The sequence below is a fragment of the Corella eumyota genome, chromosome 2, assembly GCF_963082875.1.
Source record: "Corella eumyota chromosome 2, kaCorEumy4.1, whole genome shotgun sequence".
Taxonomy (NCBI): Eukaryota; Metazoa; Chordata; class Ascidiacea; order Phlebobranchia; family Corellidae; genus Corella; species Corella eumyota.
In genome coordinates, this window is record NC_137491.1 from 19,485,316 (window position 1) to 19,511,680 (window position 26,365).

At 27.4% G+C, this 26,365-nt stretch overlaps 1 protein-coding gene across 2 annotated transcripts; it reads right to left on the reverse strand.

The window, feature by feature from the left end:
• Positions 1 to 9: 9 nt before the first annotated feature.
• LOC145743363 (epidermal growth factor receptor-like) lies at positions 10 to 26,224 on the reverse strand. Of its 2 annotated transcripts, XM_082561303.1 has the most exons (30): positions 26,088 to 26,224; positions 23,604 to 23,773; positions 22,173 to 22,345; positions 21,061 to 21,221; positions 19,790 to 19,855; positions 17,952 to 18,073; positions 15,455 to 15,599; positions 14,215 to 14,322; positions 13,673 to 13,805; positions 13,331 to 13,404; positions 12,875 to 13,029; positions 12,258 to 12,435; positions 11,112 to 11,264; positions 9,374 to 9,575; positions 8,816 to 8,978; positions 8,468 to 8,541; positions 7,865 to 8,012; positions 7,568 to 7,730; positions 7,067 to 7,173; positions 6,582 to 6,767; positions 6,054 to 6,196; positions 5,481 to 5,572; positions 4,904 to 4,990; positions 4,279 to 4,436; positions 3,716 to 3,991; positions 3,113 to 3,358; positions 2,571 to 2,676; positions 2,128 to 2,247; positions 1,531 to 1,662; positions 10 to 1,137 (listed from the first exon to the last, which is right to left on the reverse strand). In XM_082561303.1, the coding sequence occupies exons 1-30, from the start codon at positions 26,164 to 26,166 to the stop codon at positions 674 to 676; spliced, it is 4,584 nt and encodes a 1,527-aa protein (XP_082417429.1). In that variant the 5' UTR covers positions 26,167 to 26,224; the 3' UTR covers positions 10 to 673. The 2 variants fall into 2 exon arrangements, with proteins under 2 accessions (XP_082417429.1, XP_082417430.1); XM_082561304.1 differs by lacking the exon at positions 2,128 to 2,247 and having other exon boundaries at positions 11 to 1,137.
• Positions 26,225 to 26,365: the final 141 nt, after the last annotated feature.

The following is a 26,365-nucleotide window of genomic DNA, read 5'->3' on the forward strand; positions in this document are numbered from 1 at the left end:
ATTTACATAAAAATTCTAATTTTATAATTTAATTATCCAATAGACCTTCTTTTAATATATTTTTAAATTATATAACCGTTTTTGTTATGTCATTTTAACAATATTTAAATTTTTATAAATAATGTAATTCGGAGGTCATTCTGATTTAAAATAACTACTGAATGGTAAGAATAGCATCAATACTACATAGAAATAAACAAATATAAGAGGCACCTTTTTAATTTTTGACATATCACCAAAAATTAGTCAATATTGTAAAAGAAAAATAGTAAAATATGAATTTTAAAAATATAACATTAATTTTTAACAAAACTTGAGACGGAACAATAATATATTTGGTTAAAAGTTTTTAAAATTAAAACAGAGAACTCGATAACACTTGTAATAATAAAGTTAAAAACAAAACAATTTTAGGATGTTAATAAAATTTAAAATTAATGTACAAACACAATTTTTTCTTGAGATAAAAATTAATTTTCAAGATGCTGAAAAAATTTTAAACTTAACTATGGTATTGTCTAACGCAATAGTGTTGTGAACAAACTAACTTAGCCCCTCTAGAAGTTCAGTTAATAATCTTTCACTCTCACGACTGGTAAAAACCCGTCATAGATATCATATAATAATCTCATATGGAACAAAAAAGTAAAAAATAGGAAAAAAATTGCACCGTTTAGTCCGCCCCATCCCAGGTTAGTTTATGGTAAAGAATATTGTCCACTCCTACTTCTATCCCCACACCACTATCTGGTTCTGAATAAGTCCGTTGCGCGCATTTATCGGAAGGTATTGTCGCCGGTTTTTCGATATAATCGAAAATATTGTCTTCTCGTTCATCAACCGACCCCGTGTTAACGTACTCAGGTTGCGGGGTTTTGGTTTCATTTTCCCCGCCGCCGTAGTAATCATAGTTGGGGTTGTTTACTGCGTTTGGCGGTTTTGTCTCTTCGTCTGATTGCATCCCGGAGTCTCGTTTTTCAATGGACGAACCGCTTTCGATACTCGGCCGCCGTAACAAGAACATGTCAACATCTTTTTGGTGACCAGCAGGGTTTGGTTGTAGAGTATTGGTTGGTGTATTTTCATATTCAACATCGGTTATTGGAATTTCGTAACCGTCAGCTTGTGGCTGCGATTCTATATTAGTTTGTGGAATTTAGTTAAACTAATTGACTTGAGAATATATTTATTAACTCATTTTGACAGAGTAGTTAGTGTAGTGGAAAGAATAATGGGCTTAACTACAGGGGGTTCTGGGTTCGATCACAACTGCTCTCATGCTGTAGCGTCCTTGTGTAAGGCGCTATAAACGGTATAAACTAATGCTAGGTCAATACTTAATCAGAAGCATAATTACTGAGCAACTATAATCTATAATATCCCAAACTGCCATAGGCAACTTAAGACTGGGTCGGGGTAACTGTAGTTACTCTATGTTTAGGTCGTATGGTCGATCTTCCCACATCGAGGATAAATAAATATACCAAAAAAATATACAAAATATATTAAAAAATGTTTTACTAAATATACCTGTTGTGGTAATATCAGGTACAAAAGTTGGTTCATATTCGGGGTTAGAAAGGGAAGAAGGGGGATCAAATATATTTGGGGGAGCCTGTAAGGCGAAGGGAGAAGGCGGCAGTTCACTTGGATCCAAATATTCTAGAAAAAATCAATTTAATTGTTAAAAAAAATTGGTAATAATTTTTTAACATTGTGTTGTAACACATTATATTTTAAATTATTCCTTTTCAAATTGCTTAATTACTTTCAAGCATAATAAGTTTCAGATTCAAGTTATGTTTTTAATTTAAATGTTAGTAAGCCACAAACATGCAAAGTAAAATGACACCAATTAGTCACAGAAAAACGTTAAAATTATAGAGGTTTCACGTAAGAATTAATCGTAAAACTGTCTTTATCGTATATTTTGTATACAAATGTATCTTATATTTTGTATACAAAGAAGTTATTCATTTTTATTTTATCCTAAAAATTTATTTTATCATTTTTCTCGTGCGAATTGTTGTTAAAAATTCGGCCATCAAAAAATTTAAAATCGAAATTTTTGATTCAAAAATTATCCTTTGTCTACGTCACAGCACAACGACATCACGTGGCACAAACCTGGCTTTTTATTGGCCGCTTCGGAGGGCGTGAGGTAACCGTCTTCATCGATTGGCTGAGACATTGTTTTCGGTTGGGGTTTAGGTCCGCCATTAGGGGCGGTAGTGGACTTGCTTTTAACTTTATTTAAATATGAAAAAAATATGAAAAAAAAACGATAAAAAAACGAAAAAAGAAAATTTTTTGTCGGTTTTAAAAATAACTAAAAAACGGTAAGTTTAAATGTGGTGCTTATGAAATGTTAGAATGATATTAAAGCTCATAGTTTAAAGATAACATGCAAATATCAAGCTAAAAAATTGCAAAATATAGACAAAACTGTCTAAAATTTTAACATCAAAAAGGCATAAAACTTTAACAAAGTCTAATCAAAAATGTCGTAGCTCATATGTTTTTGTATACAGATTGCAATTTTTGGCCAAATATTTTATAATGTATCATACCATTAGGTTTAGTTTGTTGTCTGTACAAAGACATGGGGTCTGCACTGTATCTCATGTTTGTGCTGTCTTCTCTGGTTCGGCCTATGCGCGGTTCTTCACACATTTCCTATAAGAAAAAAATTAAAATTTAATTAAACAAATACCCAAAATAAATTTTGATATTTTTGTATATATATTTATTTATCCTCAATGTGAGAAGGTCGAATCCCTAAACATAGAGTAACATCAGTTACCCCGACCCAGTCTCGAGTTGTCTTTAGCAGTTTGGGATATTATAGAGATTATAATTGCCCAATAATTAGAAGCTGCTGATTAAGTGCTGGCTCAGCAGAAGTTCACACCGTTTGTAGTGCCTTACTTAAGGCCACATCAGCTTGAGAGCAGTGGGGATCAAATCCATGACCTTATGTAGTGAAGCCAAGTGTTCTAACTACCACACCACGCTACCCGTATATTTATAATAAAATTAAATGACCAAGAAAATGCGTAACAAATCACGTGATCCACGACATATAAATTAATCAGTAATTAAAAATTCTTACCCAATTATAATTTCCACCTTCTCCAGCTGCTCTCTTGAACATCGGTGAATTTGAAAACACGTCACTGGCTTCACTAAAACTTCGATCCAACACCGACTCGTGGATGTTTTCGTCATCTACTCCCAACACCACCTCGCGGTTGTAATTATCTCGACTCGTGCTTGCACCGTTTGGTAAGGTCCCACTTACACTTGATAAGTTTGTCATTTGAGTTAATACAGAGTCAAGTCTTCGATCCAGATGTGTCTAAAATTTAATAATTGTTTAAAATTTTATTAAAATTTATTTGAAACTTTCTTAAAAATGTGGATTCTTCAACAAATGCTAGTTACTTTTTTTTTATATAACGGAGCTTAATGGACGATGTGTGCCCTACTTATAGGCCTACAAAGTTCAAAAAACTGCCATTTGTGGTGCGCGGGTAAATTATCACAAGCAAATATTAGTTGAGAGTTACTACTATTTTAAAACAATTAAAATCTTGACCATAGGGCGGGCTATCAACTAGAATTGAATACTAAAGGTAGAAATAGCAAAAAATCGCTTGTAAAAGCATACAAAAAAATTGTAATTATAAAGAAATTGTAATTTTAAAATACTTACGGGTTGCAAAAATCTTCCACTTCCTCTCGTAAGAAGACCTTGTTGGGAGGATGTAGAGGACAGAGGATGGTGTTGTCGTTTCCATGGTACCATCGACGGTACTGGCTGCAGATTTAATCCGCCAGCTTCGAATTGTAACTCCTCGCCGTCCAAAGGTTGTGGATGAAGATATTCTTCCGCGTCTGTGATCGGGAAGTCGTCTCCCTCCTCATGGACCAAAGATCGGAGGAACTCGGAGGTCGTCGGACTCGGAAGATCGTTTAATGCTCCGTCGTTCTAGAAAACAAAAATTACAAATTTGTTTTTATGTAAAATTTTTTTTTATTAATGTCACATTGGCGAAAATGACGTCATAAATATGTCATAAACCCCTATAGAGCATTACGTATATGCTATGATGTCACAAATAGGTTAAAATTTAAGATGACTTTACATTTTTGCCTATAACTAAACAGTATGATGCCTTAACATAAAAATCAAAATATGACGTCATAGTTATTTAAAAAATATAAAATGTGACGTCACAATTTTGTATAAATATATAACTATGACGTCAGACTTACATCAATAACGAGATATCGTTGCGGGTCGCGAGCCATCTTAGATAAATCTTCGCAAAGTTCCCTGAAAGTCGGTCTAGCTTCAGCATCTACAGTCCAACACTTGATCAACATCATGTAAATATCGATCGTACATATGTAAGGTTGGGGTAACCGTTCACCTGTTAAAATATCGAGATATTGTTATTAATGTTCTAGATTGAGATATTGTTATTAATGTTCTAGATTGAGATATTGTTATTAATCGAGATATTGTTATTAATGTTTTGAATTGAGTCTTAGTCGTTCAAAACTTAAAGGCTAATTATTCAAAACTTTAAATTTGGCCATATAATTTATTCAATATACCTATATTTACCTTTTAAAATATCGAAATATTGTTTATTAATGTTTTAGAATGAGTTCTTGGGCTAAGCATTTAAAACTATATGTTTGATCCAATAGTATATTTAAAATTCTGAATTGATAAATATTGAAATAAATAAAAGTTTTGAATCATATTTTGTTTATCAAATTGACATAAACTTTCATGGCTGCTTTTGCCTTTATGTAAGTTTAATTTTAATCTATATTGTTATATTTTTAACACAACATGCTGCTTATATATTTACATTTTAAACACATTTACCTCGTTCTAATAGAGTATGAACCTCTCTTGCTGGTACGTTCTCATAAGGTTTCTTACCAAGCGTCATCAATTCCCACATCGTAACACCTATTATAAAAAAGTTAAGTTATATTAAAGTGTAATGTTACAGAGTTTTGCAATCTAGTAAGTAATGTATATAGCACGTTAGTATGGTTGACACTGAATCACAAAATGGCTTTACAACCTTTAAAAAATGTCTGTGGTACTTACAATTTAATTTTCAAAAATACTGGAAAATAATTAACATCTTTTTTTTAAATTAATTTTTTTTTAAAGTTATATAACTAAAAAAGTAAACAAAATTATTTAAAAGTAAAACCATTTTTGTGTTCAGTGACACCAACTTTATTAATTTTAGAGTATAAAAATTAATTTGAATTTAAATTAAGTTATATTAAAATTACCAAATAGCTTTAATAAAAGGAAATATACCTTGATTAAACGTTTAATGAAAAGTGTTTAATTGTCTCTAATAAATTATGCCTTCTAAATATGGTACTTATTAATCTGTTATTTAAATGTAAGAAACACTAGATGCAGATTATAGTTAACTTACCAAAACTCCAAACGTCGCTTTTCTGTGTAAAGATCCGATGTTGTATTGATTCCAATGCAAGCCATTTGATCGGCATTTTACCACCCTCCGCTCTATAAATAAAAAGTCAGTGTAAGAAAATTAGCCAAAGCAAGAAACATAGTTGTTTTACAGTTTCATAAAAGACTTAAATCAAATATAGTTATAAATACCACACATGAGGTCGTGGGTTCAATTCCTACTGATCTCATGCTGTAGCGCACTTGAGTAAGGCGCTATAAACGGTATAAACTCCTGCTAAGCTAGCACGTAATCAGCAGTATAATTATCGGGCAATTATAATCTATAATACCCCAAACTGCCACAGGCAACTCGAGAATGGGTCGGAGTAACTAATGTTACTTTATGTTTAGGTCGCGCATTCGACTTTCCCACATCGAGGATAAAGATATATATAAAAAAATACTTGTATAAAATATGGTGAATGAATAAAATTACTTATAAGTCATATATATATTTGCTTATCTCTAAAAAAATATTTATTAACATTTATATACAAGCATTTTAATTGACAATACAATAATTTTTATATACCGGTATACATCTTCGTTAACATCCAATAATTTAGCAAGTCCAAAATCTGTGATCCGGACGTGATTCGGGCTCTTGACCAACACGTTCCGGGCCGCTAGGTCACGATGTACCAGGTGCTTTTCTTCAGATAAATATTTCATGCCCTAAGTAAAAAAAAATTTTTTTTAGGTAAGTTAGAATTAACAACTTTTAAAAAAATATATTTAATAAAAATTTGCTTGTATATAAAACCCAGGACCTCAAGTATAACACTTGGCTTTACTACATAAGGTCCCGGGTTTTATCTCCACTACCCTTATGCTGTAGCGGCCTTGAGTAAGGCGCTTTAAACGGTACAAACTTCTGTTAAGCCAAAAACTAATAAGCAGCTTAATTTTCAAGTATTTATAATTTATAATATCCCGAACTGCCGAAGTCAACTCGAGACTGGATCGGAGTAACTGATGTTACTCTATGTTCTGCTTTACTGTTGTAATTATTTTATATATGCCTTAATCAACGAAAAAGCAGTTTTAATTTAACAATTACCTTTGCGATTTGTAAACTCCAGTTAAGTAAATGTTGTGATCCAATACTGTCTTTATTATCCCGAACATACTCAAGAAGGTTGCCAAGTGGCATGAGTTGAGAAATTAACATGATTCGTTGAGACAAACTTATTCCTAGAAGTCGAACTAAGTTGGGGTGTTCACATGATGCCATAACGAAAGCTTCCTAAAATAAAATTAAAAAATATGAGTAAAATAAAGTCATTTGTTAGCTAAAAAAATGTGTACAAAATAAATTAAACTTATTTAAATTAAAAAATACGTTTTGATCAGTTTTATTTTAAAAAATATTTAACTTTTTATAAATGTTAAGAACATAGCATTCTATTTGTTTATAAGTCTATGTCAACGCCTATTTTAGCTAAGCTTAATAAACAGGCGGCAAATAAATTAACATTTTCAATTCAACAAGTTTTAAATTGGCGGATTTTAATATTTGCCAATTTTTTTATAATATTAACTTACATCTAATATTTCGTTGCTAGCCACTTGACTTGACTCATCTTTTAAAACCTTGATGGCAACCGGAACCTTGACTCGTTCCCGGGGAGCCAGGTCCGGAATCCAATAACCTTAAAAAATAAAAATAAAATTAAAATAAAATAAGTAAGTTTTTAAAAAAAAAATAAAAAAAAAATTTAAAATAAAATATGTAATTTTTTTCGGAAAATAATAGATCGCTTGTACGTTTTTTAGAATAATGCAGAAACGCAGGTAAAAGAGAGAATTAGTTAGAACTGCAAAATACAAGGGAAAATTAGAGAGCATCCTTAAGTACGAGAGAGAATTAGAAAGTACCGTAAAGTACAAAAGAGAATTAGTTAGGACTGTAAAGTACAAGAGAGAATTAGTTAGGACTGTAAAGTACAAGAGAGAATTAGTTAGAACCGTAAAGTACAAGAGAGAATTAGTTAGGACTGTGAGGTACAAGTGATCCAAAATAATAATTCCAAGCCATTTTTTTACCCTTATGTACGGTCCCAAAAGCGCCGGTCCCCAATATTTTTCCAATTCTTAATTCAGTTTCTTTTACGATCCTGAGCTGAGCCTGGTTAGGTGCCACACCACTTGGAGTCATGGGTTCCATAAGTCGTGCTCGAGGGTCTATGTTCGATTCCTCGGGAGAGTGCTTTAAAAAATATTTTTTTCATAAATTTTGAAAGAATTTATTTTTTAATAATCGATTAATTTTAAAAAATTCTGTAAAAAAAATGTAACATATAAAAAAAATAAAAAAAATCGAAAACGGTAAAAAAAACTTACTGGGTCAATTCCCAAAACTCTCATGGAATGTTGTCGTTTTTTAATCATTTGTCTCCGCCTATATCTATATGCAAATATTGCTCCTATGATAACAGCCATAAGTAATACTATTGGAATAATTATGGAAATTATCACCGTTTCTTTAGACCTGAAAAAACAAAAAAATAAGTACCGTAACTCATACATCAATGTTAAGAATCGTTAATTTATGTTTTTGGCAAAAAACCTTTTTTTGAATAGTGAAAAAAATAAAATCTAATAATAAATTTTAATAATTGATTTCAGCCTTATTTTTTCTTTATTTTGCACTTTATATAACCTTTTAATATTTAATATCCTGTGGTTAATATATAATTAGATTTGTTAAGCTAAATTAAATTACATTCTATAGGCATAAGGACAGTTAATTTAATTATTCGAATACCGGACTTCAGTCACATATAACAACATAAATCTTATAAGTGATGTAACGCAAAATTTAAAAAAATTACTATCTATGGTATGTTAAAACATATAGTTATGCATAATAGGAAAATATGTGTATGTTTCATTTAATGCAATAATGCAATTAGCGTATATTATGTTTTAAAATGTTATATTTACCTTAAAGTATGTAAGCAATCTGATCTTGCCAATCCAGTGCAATTTAAACAACCCTCAAAGCAAGGCATACAGGTCTAAAACAATTTTTTTTTAAATGTTATTTCGTAATACATTAATATATAATAGTCTCTACAACTTAACCAAAAAATCAGAACAGACTTCTGGTTATTTTAACTAATATACTAACAATCGACTGGTCAAGTATAATACAAACTGGCAAAGACATATAATAACTTTGTTGGAACAAAAATAAGTTAACTGTTAAATAACAATTCAAGTTTTGTATGGATCAAATACACCATAGCATAGTAGCAGTGGGGGTTGAACTTAAAACTTCTTACTACTTACATGTTTTGCAGCATTCACGGTGCTGAGCTCGTATGTAAAATGTGCATCAGGACATTTTGAGTCGATAGGAAGACATTGGATTATTTCGAAAGCTCGAGTCATCACCACATATTCACAAAAGTTGCAACCACCAGGTCCTTGAGTATTGTTGGGACCTGTACACCTTTATAGGAATAATACAAAATATATTTAAATAATTTTAAAAAAATATCTGTAATTGATATCTTACAAATACATGCTAAAAACTAACAAATAATAGTTTTGTGAAGAATAGCTAAATAAAACATCAATCAATATATATAGTGAACAATATATATTCATGTAAGTAAATCCTATTTAAAGGCTTTCAAAATAATAATTAGCTGCCGATTAAGATAAGCTGGCTAATATAACAGGTCAATATTAGTTGCAAGTTTCGACTATATTACAATAATTAAAATGTTGACGAACGGGCTATTGACTAGTTTAGTATAAAAGTGTATTTATGGCATAGATTTACAATTTTATCAAGAATCTAGTGTAAGCAATGGTCTAAGTTAATCAAAGTTTAATACTCACATTGGTCCAGGACCAAGTCTTATACAATTCTCATGACAAGGAAGACATTCCTTTGTTGCATTGTGGGGATATTTATTATCCGGGCATTTCCCTACACAGAGATCACCATCCCAGTTATTACGACATCGAGTACAAAGGGGTTTCTTGTTACCGGGGCCGGTACAGGATTTACATTCGGGGTGACATTCCTGGCAGGTGGATACTAAAAATATTAAAAATCGAATTGATAAGAGGATAATTAAAATTTTCTTTTTTTAAATTGAGTTTTTTTAATAAAAAAATAATATTTTAATAGTGTAAAATTATTTAAAAGTAAATATTAAGACAGTATTAGGTTTAAAAAAAACTATTGAAGAACTCTAAAAAAAAAATTAAAAAACTCTTTCTAGAAATAATTCAGCGAAAAAAAATAACATTAAAAATATTTTTTTTAATTTAAAAAACAAAAATTTTTTTTTTGCATCAAACAATAATTTAACTTTCCAAACGTGAAAAATATCTCAATAAATGTCGAGATAAAATCGACAAAAAATCAAAATAAAACTTAAAGATTTTTATCAAATCACTTTTTACCGATTTTTAAGATTAATAAAAATTTAAATCGACCGCATTGTAGTGAGTGAATAATGTCTGTCATAACAAATATCAAAAGCCAAAACAACATCAAAACACACAAGTCGAATATTTGACGTTTCGTTTTATTTCGATTGGACCGCGACGGTGTAAGTTGTTGAGGACAACTCGGCAAAATTGACCAAACTTTAAAAAAATGATTACATAAAAAAAATTTCGAGAATTTTTCGAACTTTTAACTGACAACCTGTTTATTGGTTCGAGTCATCTTCGCTCAACAAACAGATCGAATCTTTTCGACTATGACGTCACAACTGTCAACTGTGTTTTGAGCCCACGCGACAGAAGATCAGATACCGGCGCGACGACGGCCCACAATCGAGTTGTGATGACGTCACAAAGCGCTGGGCTCGTCGCTGTGATTGACAACGTGAAACAGTCGCGCCAGGTTTTAATAATAAACAATCAAAGACGTTTTGATGGGATCACAACATTGCCACGAGCCTTATTTTTGCGGGCGCACAACCCCGGCGACGGTCACGCTTATCCGCGGCAAATCGGGTCTGACATTCCCGCTAAATATCCAAACAAGGAAGCGGTCAATCAAAACGGGCTTGTGACGTCATACGCCATTGTCGGCGCGTTCTTTTTTAATTACAGAATAAACAAACTAAGCGCTGTTGATAGAATCTAAATTTCGGGATTACCTAAATTGTTTTGGATTTTATGAGCATAAATAATTGAGTTAAATACTCGATAAAATCAGGAAAATTTATAAGAAGTTAAAAGCCGGTAATGCCCAATTAGTGGTGTAGATAATGTAATAATTAAGTCGGATATCTGTTCAATTTATCAACTTACATTGTTTACCTAAGAAAATATTTTGATTAGGATTTTGACCACGAGAACGCGCAAAAGAGCAAGTTTATTTAATAAATCAGCTACTAACTATATTTAAATTAGGTTTCAATAGGTTTTAACTTATTAAACAATTAATTTTCAATAATTAAACTGTAAAGAGATGTTAAAAAGGTTAATCATTTTAATTAACAGTTCTTTTTTGCCTTTTTTAATTAAAAAAAATATTGAATTTAGCAAAAAAAATTTAAAAATTTAATTAAAATTATTTTCCAATTTTTTTTAACTTGAATTTTTTTTTACTCACCGTTAGGTTGAGTGTATACTGACATCATTGTTGCCGAACAATTATCATAACAGGTTTGTTTGTATTCGAATGTTTTACAACTAAGACAATTGGAAGGTCCTGGACCCCAACAACCATTGCTTGAGCATCTCACATCACAGGTTACATTTTCACCTAAAAGTATTTAAATTAAATTTATTAAAAAGTTGAAAATTTTTGAAAATATAATTTTTTTTATTAAAAAATTTATTCATTCTTTTTAGATTAAAAAATAATTAATTTAATTTGAATTAAAAATATAATACATTTTGCAACAATAATAATTTAAAATACGAAAAATAAGCCGAAGTTTTTTATTAATATATTAATTTAATGTAAAAATAATATATGAATTAAAATTTAATTTTTAAAAAAATTTAAATTTTCCCAAAATAAAAAAAAATATTTATTTTCGTTTCTAAATTAAATTTAATTAAAAAATAACAGATATAATTTTAATTACAATTAGTATTACATTTTTTGTCACATTTTCAAAATTAAATTTACGAAAAAATTTGTCGAAATTGGAAAATATTTATGATTGACACACTGCAAAATTTAAACTGTTTGTTTTCAAACAAATTGAGATTAGTTTTAGTTTGTATTGTTTTGTCATAATGGGTTTACAAGTTCATGCTGTGACGTCATAAACAACACGACTTTTTGTTTCCAAGAAAAAACCCATGAAGTTTTGAATTAAATTAATTTAAAAAAATAATACCAAAATTTTTTTCCTAATTATCCAATTATAAAATTGAAATAATTATTTTTTTTTAATTTTAAAAAGCAGAAATAAAAATAAGTACCGGCAGCGTGGCGTAGTGGTAAAGACACTTGCTACACCACACATGAGGTCGTGGGTTCAATCTCCACTGATGCTGTAGCGTCCTTGAGTAAGGCACTATAAACGGTATGAACTCCTGCTGAGCCAGCACTTAATCAGCAGATTAATTATCGGGCAATTATAATCTATAATATTCCAAACTGCCACAGGCAACTCGAGACTGGGTCGGAGTAACTGATGTTACTCTATGAAGATAAAGATATATACAAAAAAAGTGTAATTACAAAAGTATATTCTTTTTTTAAATTTACTTTTTTTATTCAAATCTATAAAAATGTTCTTACATTCCGGACTGTTAAGATTGAGCAAATGTCCAGCTTTGTTAAACCCCTTGTATGGAATAGGATTTTTGATGATAGAAGTCCAGTTTACGGTTCTATCATAACACAAGTTTTTCATGTACGCCAGATATACGTTGCCATGGTTAATTGACGTCAGAGATCGAAAACCTAGTGACGTAATCTAAAAATTAAAAATATTTATAAATTTGAAAAAAATTAAAATTTAAAACTACACAAAAAGGCATTTTTTTTATTAAAAACAATATTTTAAAGCTTAATTCAAAACAAATTTTTTTTTTCATGTTTCCAATTTTCTAATCTTTCTAAAACTAATTTTTACTAGCAAACCATGTGTCAAATCTTAGTCAATTTTACTAAAAAGCGAATAAAAAATAACATAATTTTGTAAATAATAATAAAAAGTAAATTAACATAAATAAGTTAGTCATAATAGCACAAGAAAAACATCTTTTAAACTTATAAATTTTATTGAATTTTTATTCACAATAAAAAAGTAACAAAAAATATGACACATAATATCAATAACCATTTTATCACTTCGTATAAACCCATAAAAACATGACGTCATAACCAAGATGTGACGTCATTGAATTACTCACGTGACTAAGAAAATGAGGCCCCGCTTTTGTTCGGCTGTCCTGAATCACGACCCCCGCTAATTTTTTGACTAATTCGTTTCCTTCGATTTTTTGTAAGTTCTCGAAAACTGAAAAGTTGGTAAGTTGTGGCGGCCACGCTACTATTTGTAAGTAACCTAAGAATTAAAAATAATATTTAAAATAATAAACTAATCCATAAAAACTAATAAGTAATAAATTTTTAAGAAACTAACAAGTATATTGGTAATAAAAAAATATTTTTTAATATGTTTAAAATATTTTTTTTGTTGTTGTAATACTTACCTTATGATATTAAAAATAACTAAAATAATACTACTCTTGTAAACTACATAGCAAAAATATTAAAAATTACTTTTTAAAAAAATCTACTAGTGCAAAAATGTTATTGACTTATGTTTAAAATTGATTTAATTTTTGTTTTATAGTAATATTTACCTGTAATAATTTTAAGACTTCGAAATATATCAAGTTGGGTAATATTAATTGGAGGTATATCGTTATGCGCATCTCTGTAATATAAAGTTAAAAAGTTAAATAAGAAAAGTGGTAAGAAAACTGTAAATCGACAATTACTTATGTAAAAACAATTTGTAAATAAACTTAAAAAGCTAAAGTTTAACAAAATGTAAAAAGTTAAAAAAAAATAATAAAATTTCTTTTTTGTATTTTTGCATAAATCTACCAACGAATTATAACCATTAACTTAATAATTTGAAAGCTTTAACTTTAAAATTTTTACCGAATTTTTTAAATTAAAATTATTGTTGTAAAACTTACCCAGTGAAAGCATGAGATAAAAACACAACGTTTCCTATTACGATATTACAATCTTTAAAGTAATTTATATTTTGGGAGTTTACTGTTTGTGCTGTTGCTAGTTCACCATCTGGATGTCCGACACCGTAACAATCTAAATAAAAGATTTTTGTAAAAATTTATAAATTAGGAAAAAGAAATTTAAATTACACAAAAAAATTGTAATTTTTAAAACAAAAAACTTGAAAAACATTGTTGAATATTTGCAAAATATTATAAACTAAATCTAAATAAAATCATTGAAATTTCGATTTTAAGAAAAAATGCTCAATATTTAGTTTAAATACAATTAACATATAACTACAAATTTTAATAAATATGCTTCAGCAATTAATTAACAATAGATAAGTAATAATAATTTAGTAATTAACAATAAATAAATACTAATAAAGCACTAAATCAATAAGTTGCTTTTGCAATAAATAAATTTAAGTACACTCAATATATAACTAAAAACTTTAAGTAAATTTTAAATTAATTAAAACAGAAATCCTAGTTTTTACCTTTCTCACAAGAGTTACTCGTACATTCCACACAAACTCCAGTTCCGTCGTCATGCCAACCTCGTCTGCATGATTTAACACAACCGTTTTCTTCCACCAGCATATGACCTGGAAAAAATGATTTTTAGAAATTAAATTTGGTCGATTTGATAAAATTTTGCTGAAATACGTTATTTTTCACAAGCTTTAATATGTTTTGATTGAATATTAACGCATTTTTTAAAAACTTTATTAGTATAACTTGTTTTTCTTTGGACAACTTTTGTTTAGGGAAACTTTTTAAAAAATTGAAAAATTTTGATAGTATATTAACGTTTTTTTAAAAACTTTTTTTTGTAACAACTTGTTTTTTTGGACAACTTCTGTTTGGGGCAACTTTTAAAAACTTTGATAAATTTTAAAGATTTAAGAAAGAATTTTTAATACAAAAACTTTAATAAATAAAGTATCATTAAAATTTTTAAACAAAAAATAAAAAATGTTGGAAAACCTTAAGAAATGTGCATACTAATCATTATTTGTATAACATTGGTCGAACCCAAATTTAAATAACAATAAAATATCGATATTACCATTTTAACGCGTAAATAATCGATAATTTTTCTATTTATCAGTATTAACAAATAACGTATTTTCACTTTGTAAAGGTTTAAAATTGTTAAATCAATTATGTTATATAATATGGATCAATATGGGTAAAAAATATTTACATATATTTATATATATAAATAAATACAGTTCGATACATTAATTGTAAAATGAAAATTGAATATTAAAAATTTTCAATCGTCTGTATTTAGATTAAGTGGTTTTTTATAAATTTTATTAAACTACATTATCACTTTTTTGTATTTAATTTATTTTCCTTGTAGAAAGGTCGACTTTATATGCTAAATATATAACATTTGTTACCCCAATCAAGTCTTTAAGATTATGGCCTTAAAGATATAGCATGATCATTAATTTACTATATTTTATTTGGCAAAATAGGTACTGCAAACATTCTACGAAGAACTACGACATGAGAGCACTAAGGATTAAACCCAGTGCCTTATGTAGTAAATCCAGTATTACCACTACATCATGTCGCTGGTCATAATGTTAATAATAAAAGTTTTGAAATTATAACTTACTTGAAAAATTATAACATAGCCATTTTATGTAATTTTACATTGTAAAAATGATTCTGTGACAATTTTATTTAAAAATAACATAAACAGAATAAAAAACTTTATTTTACTTGGACATTTGGCGACGCAGTGATCTTCCAAATGAAAACTCTTTGCATCTGGATTTGGGACGAATCGTCTAGAATGAGGATCGTAAATGTTAACTGAAGGACAAGATTGGTCACACGAACCACTGTTGTTCACATGAGCACATACCTGTGACATATAAAAATAAAAAAATAATCTAATCGATAATTTTTTAATTCAGAAAATATATGAAAAAAAATTCTAAAATGATTAGTACAAAATACGCAAAAAAATGTGTTTAATTAAGGTTTATATTAAAGTTTTGTGTATATTGTAAAATAGCAAGTATTAAAATTTTAATATATAAATCTTAAATAAAAAAAACTTGATTCAAAAAGTAGATAAAAATAATAAAAAACTACTATTCTATTAAAATAATTGTTTAATAAATCGTTTATTATTATCATTGTAAAAGCTCTACATATTTACCATACCATAATTATATACACAAACTTTAATCTTATTTGTTTAATCGACAAGCTTGTGTATTGTAAAAATTAAAATCTCAGGCATAGTATAGTGAAATATAAGGCGCCAATATGACTGTAAGTTGACATTACTTATACAAATATACAATAAGTAAACGACATTTTTGTCGGTTAAACTTGAATAACAGTAGCCCCTTTATTAGGAATTAAAAATTTATCAAAAAAATAAAATATATATATTTTTATTACGTCATCATTTTATTACGTCATATTAATCAAAAGTTTAGCAAAAACATTGAAAATTTTTTTTTAAATATTATTTTTTGTAAATTTTTATTTTGTTGCTAACAACAACAAAATTAAATATTTTTTATTACGTCATCATTTTTTTACGTCATAATAACACAGTATGGCGTATGAATAAGCGAAATTTTCGTATAGCTAACCTTGCTATTCCCTTGTGTATATTTGAAAGATTAATTTCAATTAACCACTAAATGTTATACAGGATCAGAATTATTTAGTGACGTCATTTTTAATTTTTTTAGTTTAAAAAAAAAAAAAATCTAACTGAAATTTTACAAATTTAACAAATTTATAGATTTTATTATATTATGTAAATATTTAATATCAAAAACATTATCCTACTGAAGCATGTAGGTTTTAAAAAGGTAAATAAATACACCAAAATGTTATCTAAACTTGGATAAAATCTCGAAATTAGAGGGTGTTAGACCTGTAGTAAACCTTTAAAAAACCAAAACGAACAAACAAAATGCGTCGAAGAATTTTCGATTTCTTGTCAAGATTTGGTAAATATTAGGAAAACAAGAAATATTTTCTATCAAAACATAGTAAAACATGCATTAACATTAGAATAGAACGACGTACGTTCAATTAATTTTTATTATCAGTTCCTGTTTTGACATATAGGTTATGATTATCGCTCCGATTTATCAGTACAAAACTTTAGATAAAAATTTGGAGAATAAATTTTAAGGTAAGAGCTCCAGGTGAAATGTCAAGGACGGGAAATTGCTTTATAAAAACTGTTTTTTGGTGGGCAAAACAAATTGCATAAAATGCCAAAAAAAATTTAAATTTTTTTTTTATTTTTGTTTAAATTTTTTTTTTATTTATTAAATAAATGCATTTAATCCAACTGTATTAGTTAACTATAGAAATCTAAATAAAAAAAATCCATGCAAATTGCATTGAGTTTTATTTATAAAGTGTTTAGTTCAAATATTATAAGTTAACTAAATCCATAAACGACAATTTAAGCAAAATTTTACTGAAATATCTTCTAACAAAACATTTAACGAAACGCTTATTTGGCTTTTAATACAATATTGTATTACCCAATAATCAATACAAAATCATTTAAGAATAGATTCTCGGTCAAAACAAAATAAATAAATAGATTTACCTCTTTTAAACCCTTATTCATATACAAACAAATTACAAAACGACAATAACATATAAGAATATGTATCTTAAAATCTTTAATTTTTTTTTGATATTTAGTTTTTAGTTGTTTAAATTTTATTATTATCATGTAATCCTAAATAATTTTAAAACAACACTTGCTTTTTTAAATCAAATAAATTATTTTTAAGTTTAATAATGTTTGTTGATAAAAATATTTAAAACTACTAAATATCACCTTAATATAACTCGAAAACAATAATAAAATTATTAAAAAGCAAATAAAGAAGACTACCGCTACTAAAGTTTGAAAAAAGTTTGAAAACACCACACATTAGGTCATTGGTTCAATCCCCACTGATCTTATGCTGTAGCACCCCCGAGTAAGGCGCTATAAACGGTATGAACTCCTGCTGAGCCAGCACTTAATCAGCAATATAATAATCGGACAATTATAATGTATAATATCCCAAACTAACTGATGTTACTCTATGTTCAAGTCGCGCATTCGACTTTCCCACATCGAGGATAAAGATATTTACAAAAAAAAAGAAATCTAAGTCGGAGCATTCCTTATGTTTAGACTGTGTAGTCTTTCTTAGAATATATAAAGTTAAACACTTACCAAACAGTCTGTACTTTTCGGTCCAGTACATCCGGCCGCGCATTCTTGGTCGCAACAGTCATCTTTTCCCGGGCCTCGGCACCTTAAATCCCCGCAATCTTTCGAACAAACTCCCAATGTGACTAAATAGAAATTAATGATTTTAAAATTTTAAAAAGTAGGGTCTAAAAATATTTAAGACTTAAATAATTATATAAACAACAACAATCTAATTTACAACTTATTATAACAAGTTTAAATTTGATTTATTTTTGAAAAATATAAGTATATGAAATTGATTCAATTACATCAGCATTGTATAAAGATTAAAGTAGATTATAGTCTACAAAATACAACTATTTTGCCTTTAAATCCTTAAAAAAACATAGAACCAGTTAGCACTTTTACTAAAGTTTAAACAATATCAGTATAACTATTACAACAACCAAGTCGTATAAGTTTCTTGTTTAAAATTTGTCATAATTTTTTGCTAATTTATTTATACTCCGTTGTGGTGTTTAAAGAGATGTACTAATTAAAAGAGTGATTTAAAGTAAGGGGGCTTGCTATATATAGTTAAACATAATTTACAATCCTTATTCACGCTTGAAATAAACTGTCAATCATTTACCTTTTCTGGCTGACATTAAAGGGGATTAAGTGTTATTACTTGGTGCAAAAAGACTAAGTTAAATATATTTCAAAAATTTACAAAATTAAAAAAAAAATCAAAAGTTAGTTTTACATTTTTTTGCGGAAATGAGGAAAAAAAAAACACTTTTAAAGCTACAATTTGCGTCGTTTTTTTAGTTATTTTTCTGCAAAAAACATTAGACGTCCGTTAATTTAAAGATTATACCCTTGCATGGCTTTAAAGCTTAACTAAAAGAGCGGTAAATATATTAGACCGGCAATAAGCGTAAGCCTGTTTTCCAACAGGCTTGAATTACAAGTTCAGCTAAGCTTAGTTAGACTGTTTGTACGCAAAAGTGGATGTAAGGTTATATAGATTACAGTTGACTTTAGGGTAAAGGCAAATATTTGGAATGGTATTTTGTAGAACAACAAGTAGAAAAATAAGTCAAATTTTTAAATGATTAGGATTTTTTGGTGTTACATGTTTATTAAACATTTAAATTTAAATTTTATTGTTACATGTATTTTTATTAATTTGCAATTGTTTTTTGTAGAATTCAGTATTTTTTTGTATTTTTTTTCGGTTAAAAAATAAATATGAGAAGTAAATATTATCTACAATGACTTCACTAAATCTAATAACTTGAACACGTCAGAGACGAAACCACAACGGTTTTACCACCTCAAAAACAGACAAAAACAACGTAGTAAAAATAACACTAGTTTTAACACTTACTTAATAGAAAAAATAACGTTTTAAACTTCTTTTTCAAGTTAACGTTAAAAACATATCACAAAAATAAATCAAAATTTAAAAAAAATAAAGAAAAAAAAACACTAGTTTTTAAAATCTTACCAATAGAAAAATAACGTTTTTAATTTCTAATTTATTGTAAAATAATTTCTAAATAAAATTAATAAACATATCACAAAAATAAAACAAAAATTAACGTTATTTTTTAGAACCTTACTAATAGAAAAAATAACGTTTTAAACTTCTTACTTACAGTAAAATAATTCTTAAATTCAAGTTTTAAACATACCATAAAAAAGTAATTACATAAATTTATATTTAACAAATCAAAATCTTATTATTTCTTTTATAAAAAGTACCAATAAATTATGATTAATATAAATATACACGAAAATTTCAAATATGCAAATTGTTAAATATTTAAAAAGTTTTAAAAAATTTAAATATTTTATAAAAATTAAAAACTTACATTTTTGGCATCGGTCTGGCCCCGCGCCCCAGCATGTTCCATTACAAGAAGGATGACATTTCGGACCTAACAATATAACAATTATGACGTCATTATTACAATTATCCTCCATATTTATACAATTACAATATTTTAACTTAAAAAAAAATTAATTCCCCCCAAAAAATTTAAAATTCTAAACGATTAAAAATAATTTTAATAATAAAAAAAAATGCACATTCGGCCAAAATATCTTAAATTTTTTTTAAAAGTTTAGTCAAACGTTTATAAAATGCATACATAGATGAATATAGTAAACTAGGCTAAACTGCGTTTACGCAAAATAATTTGCGGAATTTGAAAACCCGATAGCGCAACTGTTAAAGGTGATTTCACTTAAGTCACGTGACTATAAGCTCGGCACGATATGTGAAAATATTTATCGATTAACAACGGAAATCCTCGAAAAATAGGAAATGTTTAAACAATCGAAAAAAGTTTAAATTTTTCTTAAAAATATAACTAAAAATATTATTTTTTGGAAATGTAATTTTACAAAGTTATTTTTAGTTGTTTGTGGTTGTGGCTAATTAAAATTTAAATTTAAATATTTTAGAGTATTATTTTATTTACAAATTTAATGCTTTTTATCTTTTATCTCAAAAAATATATTTAAGATTTTTCATTTAAAAAAACAAGAAAAAAATAAAAAATTAAAAAAATATTTAAATATTAATTTATTTTAAAAATACCTTAAACCAACTTTTAAAAAAAAATTAAGATTTCCCAAATTGTAAAAATTAATTAAATAAAGCAAAAAAACAAATTTAAATATTCCTAAAAAAATTTTCCGAAATTGACATAGTGTTTTCGTGATCAAAACATATTTCAAAATTAGCCCACACATTTTTAACATCGTACAATTAGGTCAAAACCAATATTTAAATTTCTGGCGTTTTCCACAAATAAGTAATTACCGAAAAATTTACCACACGTTTTAGTAAACCTTGTTAATTAACCGCAAATATTTTAAAACCCAAGTTTATTTGGAATAAAAATGAGCTAAAACAACTTTTTATAATTTATAATTGTTTTTAAAATTATTAAAAAACAAAATTTAAATTTTTTAAAAATAGTTTTAAACCAGCTTTAAAATTTTTATGACGTCATAATCAACTTAAAAAATCGTAATCAATAACTTTACTTACAACAACATTACAACTTTTTTATACGGTAACCTTGACATAAAACGACGTCACAAACCTTTCAGTGACGTCATTAGTAAAACTTACATTTTACTTTGTTGATGGAAGACATATTAGACCCCCAGTTGTAACGTTTTTGATTTATGGGGTTAAATATTCGGTCCCACTTGATCGTATCTGCATAACACAACAGAGGGTTGGTCTTCATATACACACTCCCATTCGTGATTTCAGTCAATGAGTCGAACCTGAAAAAACATGGGTACGAGTGAGAATAACATGTACATTGTTGTAGAAAAAATCTTATTTGAAAACATAGAAATATTTATGTGGAAAAATTAAAAAAATTGGTGATAAATAACGACTAATTTTATCCCTAAAAATCTATTTAAAATCAAATAAAATATTAAAAAAAAAAAAATAATTTTATTTTTGATCACAATTTATGTTTCAATACAACTTTTATTATCCATAATTTATAAAATTTTATAGTCTTGTTTTAAGTAGTTTAAGGTATGTAATAAATATTAGCATTATATTTTAACTTAGACAATATAAAACTATTGGTAACAACAGATTTTTAATAAACAATGAAGGTAAAATATTTGCAAAAAAAACTTAAAACCTTAAGCCATAAAGCAGTATCAATAATATCCGTTCAACTGTTATACTTATCTATTGATTAAAATTGTCGTCAAATTGTAACAGAAAAAACGAAAAAAATGCAAAAAAATGTTAACACGATTACGGAAGGTTAAGCTATTTGTCATTGGACAACCGCTGCGGAAGCGCAAGAAAAATTAGGTAGGCTAACCAAATCAGGATTGTTCTTGATTAGATTTAAAGCATATGTCGCTATGCTGTGAGCATTTCCTAGAAGGATAATTAGCCTGGAGGTATAGAACACTGTTTCTGAATCGCAATCTGATAATCTGACAATTGATCGCGCAGTACCAACTACTTTTTAGGCCGAGATGAATTCCGGTAATTTTCCATTTATTTACAAAGGATTAGGCTTTGATTTTACTATTAATTTGGATATTTTTAACGGATTTTCTCAAATACTGCGTCATTTACTTATCATATTAAACTACTGGGAAGTCTCACAAGATGTAAATAGCAATATCACCGTTAAAAAAATAAATTTAAACACTTTATTGAATTTAAAAAAAAAAAAAAAAAAAATTTTAATTTTTCACCTTAATTCTTCAAGTCCTTGTCTCCAGTCCTGTTTGTTTACATTTACAGATAGAAACAAAGCATGTTTTCCTTTGTATAATTCACGACCTCTGATTATTCGAAGTTTTTCCAGCGGAAAATATGGAAAGTAATTCATTGCAATCACAACATATCCAGTCACTATTTCAATGTCCTGAAATTTATTAAAAATTATTAAAGAAAATTTAATAAAAATTTATTTTTACTAAATGTAAATAATTCTTTAAAAGGAAAAATCATTTTAATAAAAACATGTTCTTAAAAAATGCTATCACAGTTTTTTTAAAAAAATATTAGAAAATTGAAAAATTTTGGCCATATGAAAAAAAAACAAAAACTTTAATTTTAATTGCTTTCATTAGAGCAGTACCAATAATTAAAAACCGTAAATACCGAAAGCAAAACCTAAAAAATATAGAAATTAGACCATGCTATTGAAAGTAAAACAAAAACGGAAAGTTAATGTTAATTGAAAACATTAGAAATGCAGCTTCAAAGACTACTATACAAAACTATGACCGATAAAGAAAGTAAAAATCAAAATTAATGCGTTTTTCAGTAATGTTTTTCACTTTCTATTCATATTTTTAACATTTAAAAATAGATCAAAAATATGTTTTCAAATTAATTTTTTTTTTTTTTTAAAATGTAAAAATCGAAAAATTACAATTCCTTTAGAAAGTTGTTTTGGGCGCACGTGAATAAACAACTATTTAAATAATTATTTATAGAAAGTCAAGTGAAGTTTTATAGACCTTACAAAGTTAATCAATAACTATTTTAATGGAAATATTTATAGCGCTTGAATGTAACAGTACGATATATAACAAGCAAAAAACTGAATAGGCCTACCAAAATATAACATATTTAAAACTAAAAAAAATATAACATATTTAAAACAATTTTTAACATTTTAACTTGAGTTTTGAGGTAAAAATTTCGCTTTTTTGGATCTCAATTATCGTTTTAACATAAATTCCTTTTGTAAACAAACACACAAAATATGTGAGAGTAAAACACCGTTAATTCGAGGTATGACCTAGGCAGAAGTTCAAGTACAAATTAACATAACCGCTTTAGAGTTCAGTTCATATAATCCAAAATATGCTATTAGATTAACATTGCTAGCATAACATATTCGTCTGCTTTCTATCTATATGTACATATAAGTTATAAACTAAAAATAGACATTGTAATAAATAACTCTGATTAGAACGAAAAAGTTTTATGTGCGGGCGAAATAGTTACATTACTTTTATGTGTCAAACTATTTGAATTATCTTGAAACGTTATGTTTTAACTAAAATAAAATACAAGTTTTTAAATAAAATAAAAAAAATTTCTAATTTTGTTTCGCTTTTTGGATTAAAATTATTAATTCTATATTCTGTCCAATCTAAAAGTTTTTTTACCTTTAAGAAATCAACGCAATGTGGATCAGTTAAAGCAATTCCAGTTATTTCGAGGTTACCATTCACTATACTACAGTTAGTATATCGCTTCTTTAACTTTTCATAATGATCGATTCGGTTTTCCAAGTAGGATAATCCAGAATTAGTGCCTTGACACATTACAGGGTCACCTAAAAAAAAATTTTGTGAAATTAGAATTTTTTTGTAAAATTAAAAAAATAACAAAAAGTAGTTAGGCCTGTACATATTTTCATATTAAAGTAGGTACACATGTTTATGCAATAAAAAAGGATTAAAAAGGGCGCTTAATAAGTAAGAGCTGAATAATTCTACCCATTTTAAATTGAACCCAATAATGTCTTAAAAAAATATGAATTAATAGTTTAAAATTAATAAAAAAATATTTAAAATTTTTAAAATGATGCCAAAAATAACTTTTTTTGTACATTTCATGTACACCTATATAAGGTAAGGGTGAATTTTTAATAATTGTGAAACAAAATGTAATGCGATACCAATACCATTATATAGCATAGTTTACTATACAATAGTCTGAACAAAAGTTATAATATGCTTTCAACATAAACTCTTTTGACATTATTTTGGGACTAAAATATTTGCTTAAATTATTACAAATATATTAAGTTTTAGTTAAAAATGTTGTAAAAATGACGTAACAATAGACCTTTTTATGTAATAATCTTATATATGTTACAATAGAATTATGTAAACAGGAATTATACCCTTAATTATTAACATGATATATAACGAACCAACTAATTAAACTTTATTTAAACTATGGCCCAGTAAAACCGTTAATTTTAATTTCATTTCAAAATAGATTATTATATTCTCGTTCAATAAACATTAAATGTATTTTAGAAAAAAATTAAGGCTTTTTAAAAATCGATTTGTATTCATAGCGGTTATATTTTAAGTATATTAAAATAAAAAAGCAGGGTCTCATATTAAAGGTAGATTTAATAATGACGTTAGTGCGAGCATTTAAGACTAAAAGAGGTTGAATTTATCGACCCCACAATCGATAATGTTCCCCGTTGCCTATTTTCGTTTTCAACGTTTCGAAATATCGAAATAGACTGGGTCTCGATAATAGCAACATATTCTCAACTTGAATTTCTTTTATGACATCACACTCGGTTGTATTATGACGTGGTACGCGTTATGTATTGTTTGTCGTAACACCATACGTAACGTGATACCGAAAAAAAATCGAAAAAGTGAAAAAACAAACGCTGAAAATGTGAATAATAATGATATGTAGACGTGATGTTGTATTCTATATCACATATATCACGAAAACTTAAAATTTAAAGGTGATTCTATACTAGTAATAATAATTATTTTCGTTGGATTTTTCCATCAAAAGGCACACATAATATATGAAGCGATCTATTAATTATTGATGGAGGTCCTAAACTTTTACGAGATACTTAAATTGACTGTGTTCAACTAAAAAACAAAATTAAATCTTACATGTATCAGAAAAAAACCTTTTTTTTGTCAATGTTAATTAAAAAATAAAAACTTGATTTAAATTTAAAATTTTGTATTACATTTTAGTTAAAATGTTTTTATTTATTTTAATTTAAATCAACTTTTTTGAATTTGTAGTTTTTGGCAATTTGAATTCAATTGTATATATTTATTTTAATTTACATTCTACTATTTAAAATTTAGTTTCAAAATAAACTGTAATTTTTGGTATTTTTTTGCTGTTTTAAGAAAAAGTAAAGCAGTTTATAAAATTGATATTTTTTATTTAATTTATTATTAAAAAAACAGCTTACGTACAAAATATAAGGTTTAAGAAATTAGTAAATCAAAAAATATTCCAAAAATTTCACCGATTTAGGATATTTAAAACCTTGTTTCATTGGTGTATATTTCATTACTACAAACACTAGATATTGTTACGTCATAGAACCATCTCCGTGGGGTATTGTAACTAACTATAACATGACATGGTTACGTCGTGAGTTAAGAGTTAAGTTTTGAGATTAATGGCCGACCCGATTAGCTAAAAACGCGCTAACCACTTTTTTAACGCCGCTGGCCATTTATTTTTCGTGACAAATTTAAACAAAACCCAGTAAGAAGACCACAATATTGTGTTTTAATAATTTGAAATGATGCCATTGCCTAATATGGCACGTAAAATAGCACCACAGTCAGTTTAATGTTATAAATAGGACTACAAAGTTTTTGTAACCGTTCTATAGCATTTTTAAATTTAAAACTGTTTTGTACAAGCTATTTGAACATTATTATGTAGTATTTTTACAGATAAATAACAACTATGACGTACAATATTAAACAAACAACCAAAAACAGTCATTGCATTGCTTGTCGAATTGCAACAGTTACTATATTATGACGTCATAGCTACTGTGAAAGTGATTATTAGACTTACGGATCGGGGCATTGTTTATTCAATATTACGTAACAATCCAAACAGTTTACCTGTTGAACGACGGCGTAGGAATACATCCTGATATAGTAGAAAATAAAACAGGACAGAAAATAGATAATCCCTCAACATTTCGATATCATTTCTTGCAAAAATATCGAATTAATAATTTGTACTCTTTTAAAAAATTGCTACACTGTAAAATACAAATAATAATTAGCTGAAATTAGGTCACAATTAGGCCTCGAATTTTCAATGTCATTATCTGTAATTTATTGGGGCTATACTGTCATAAATTTCCATCTATTTTTCTACTTTCTATTAGGGATCT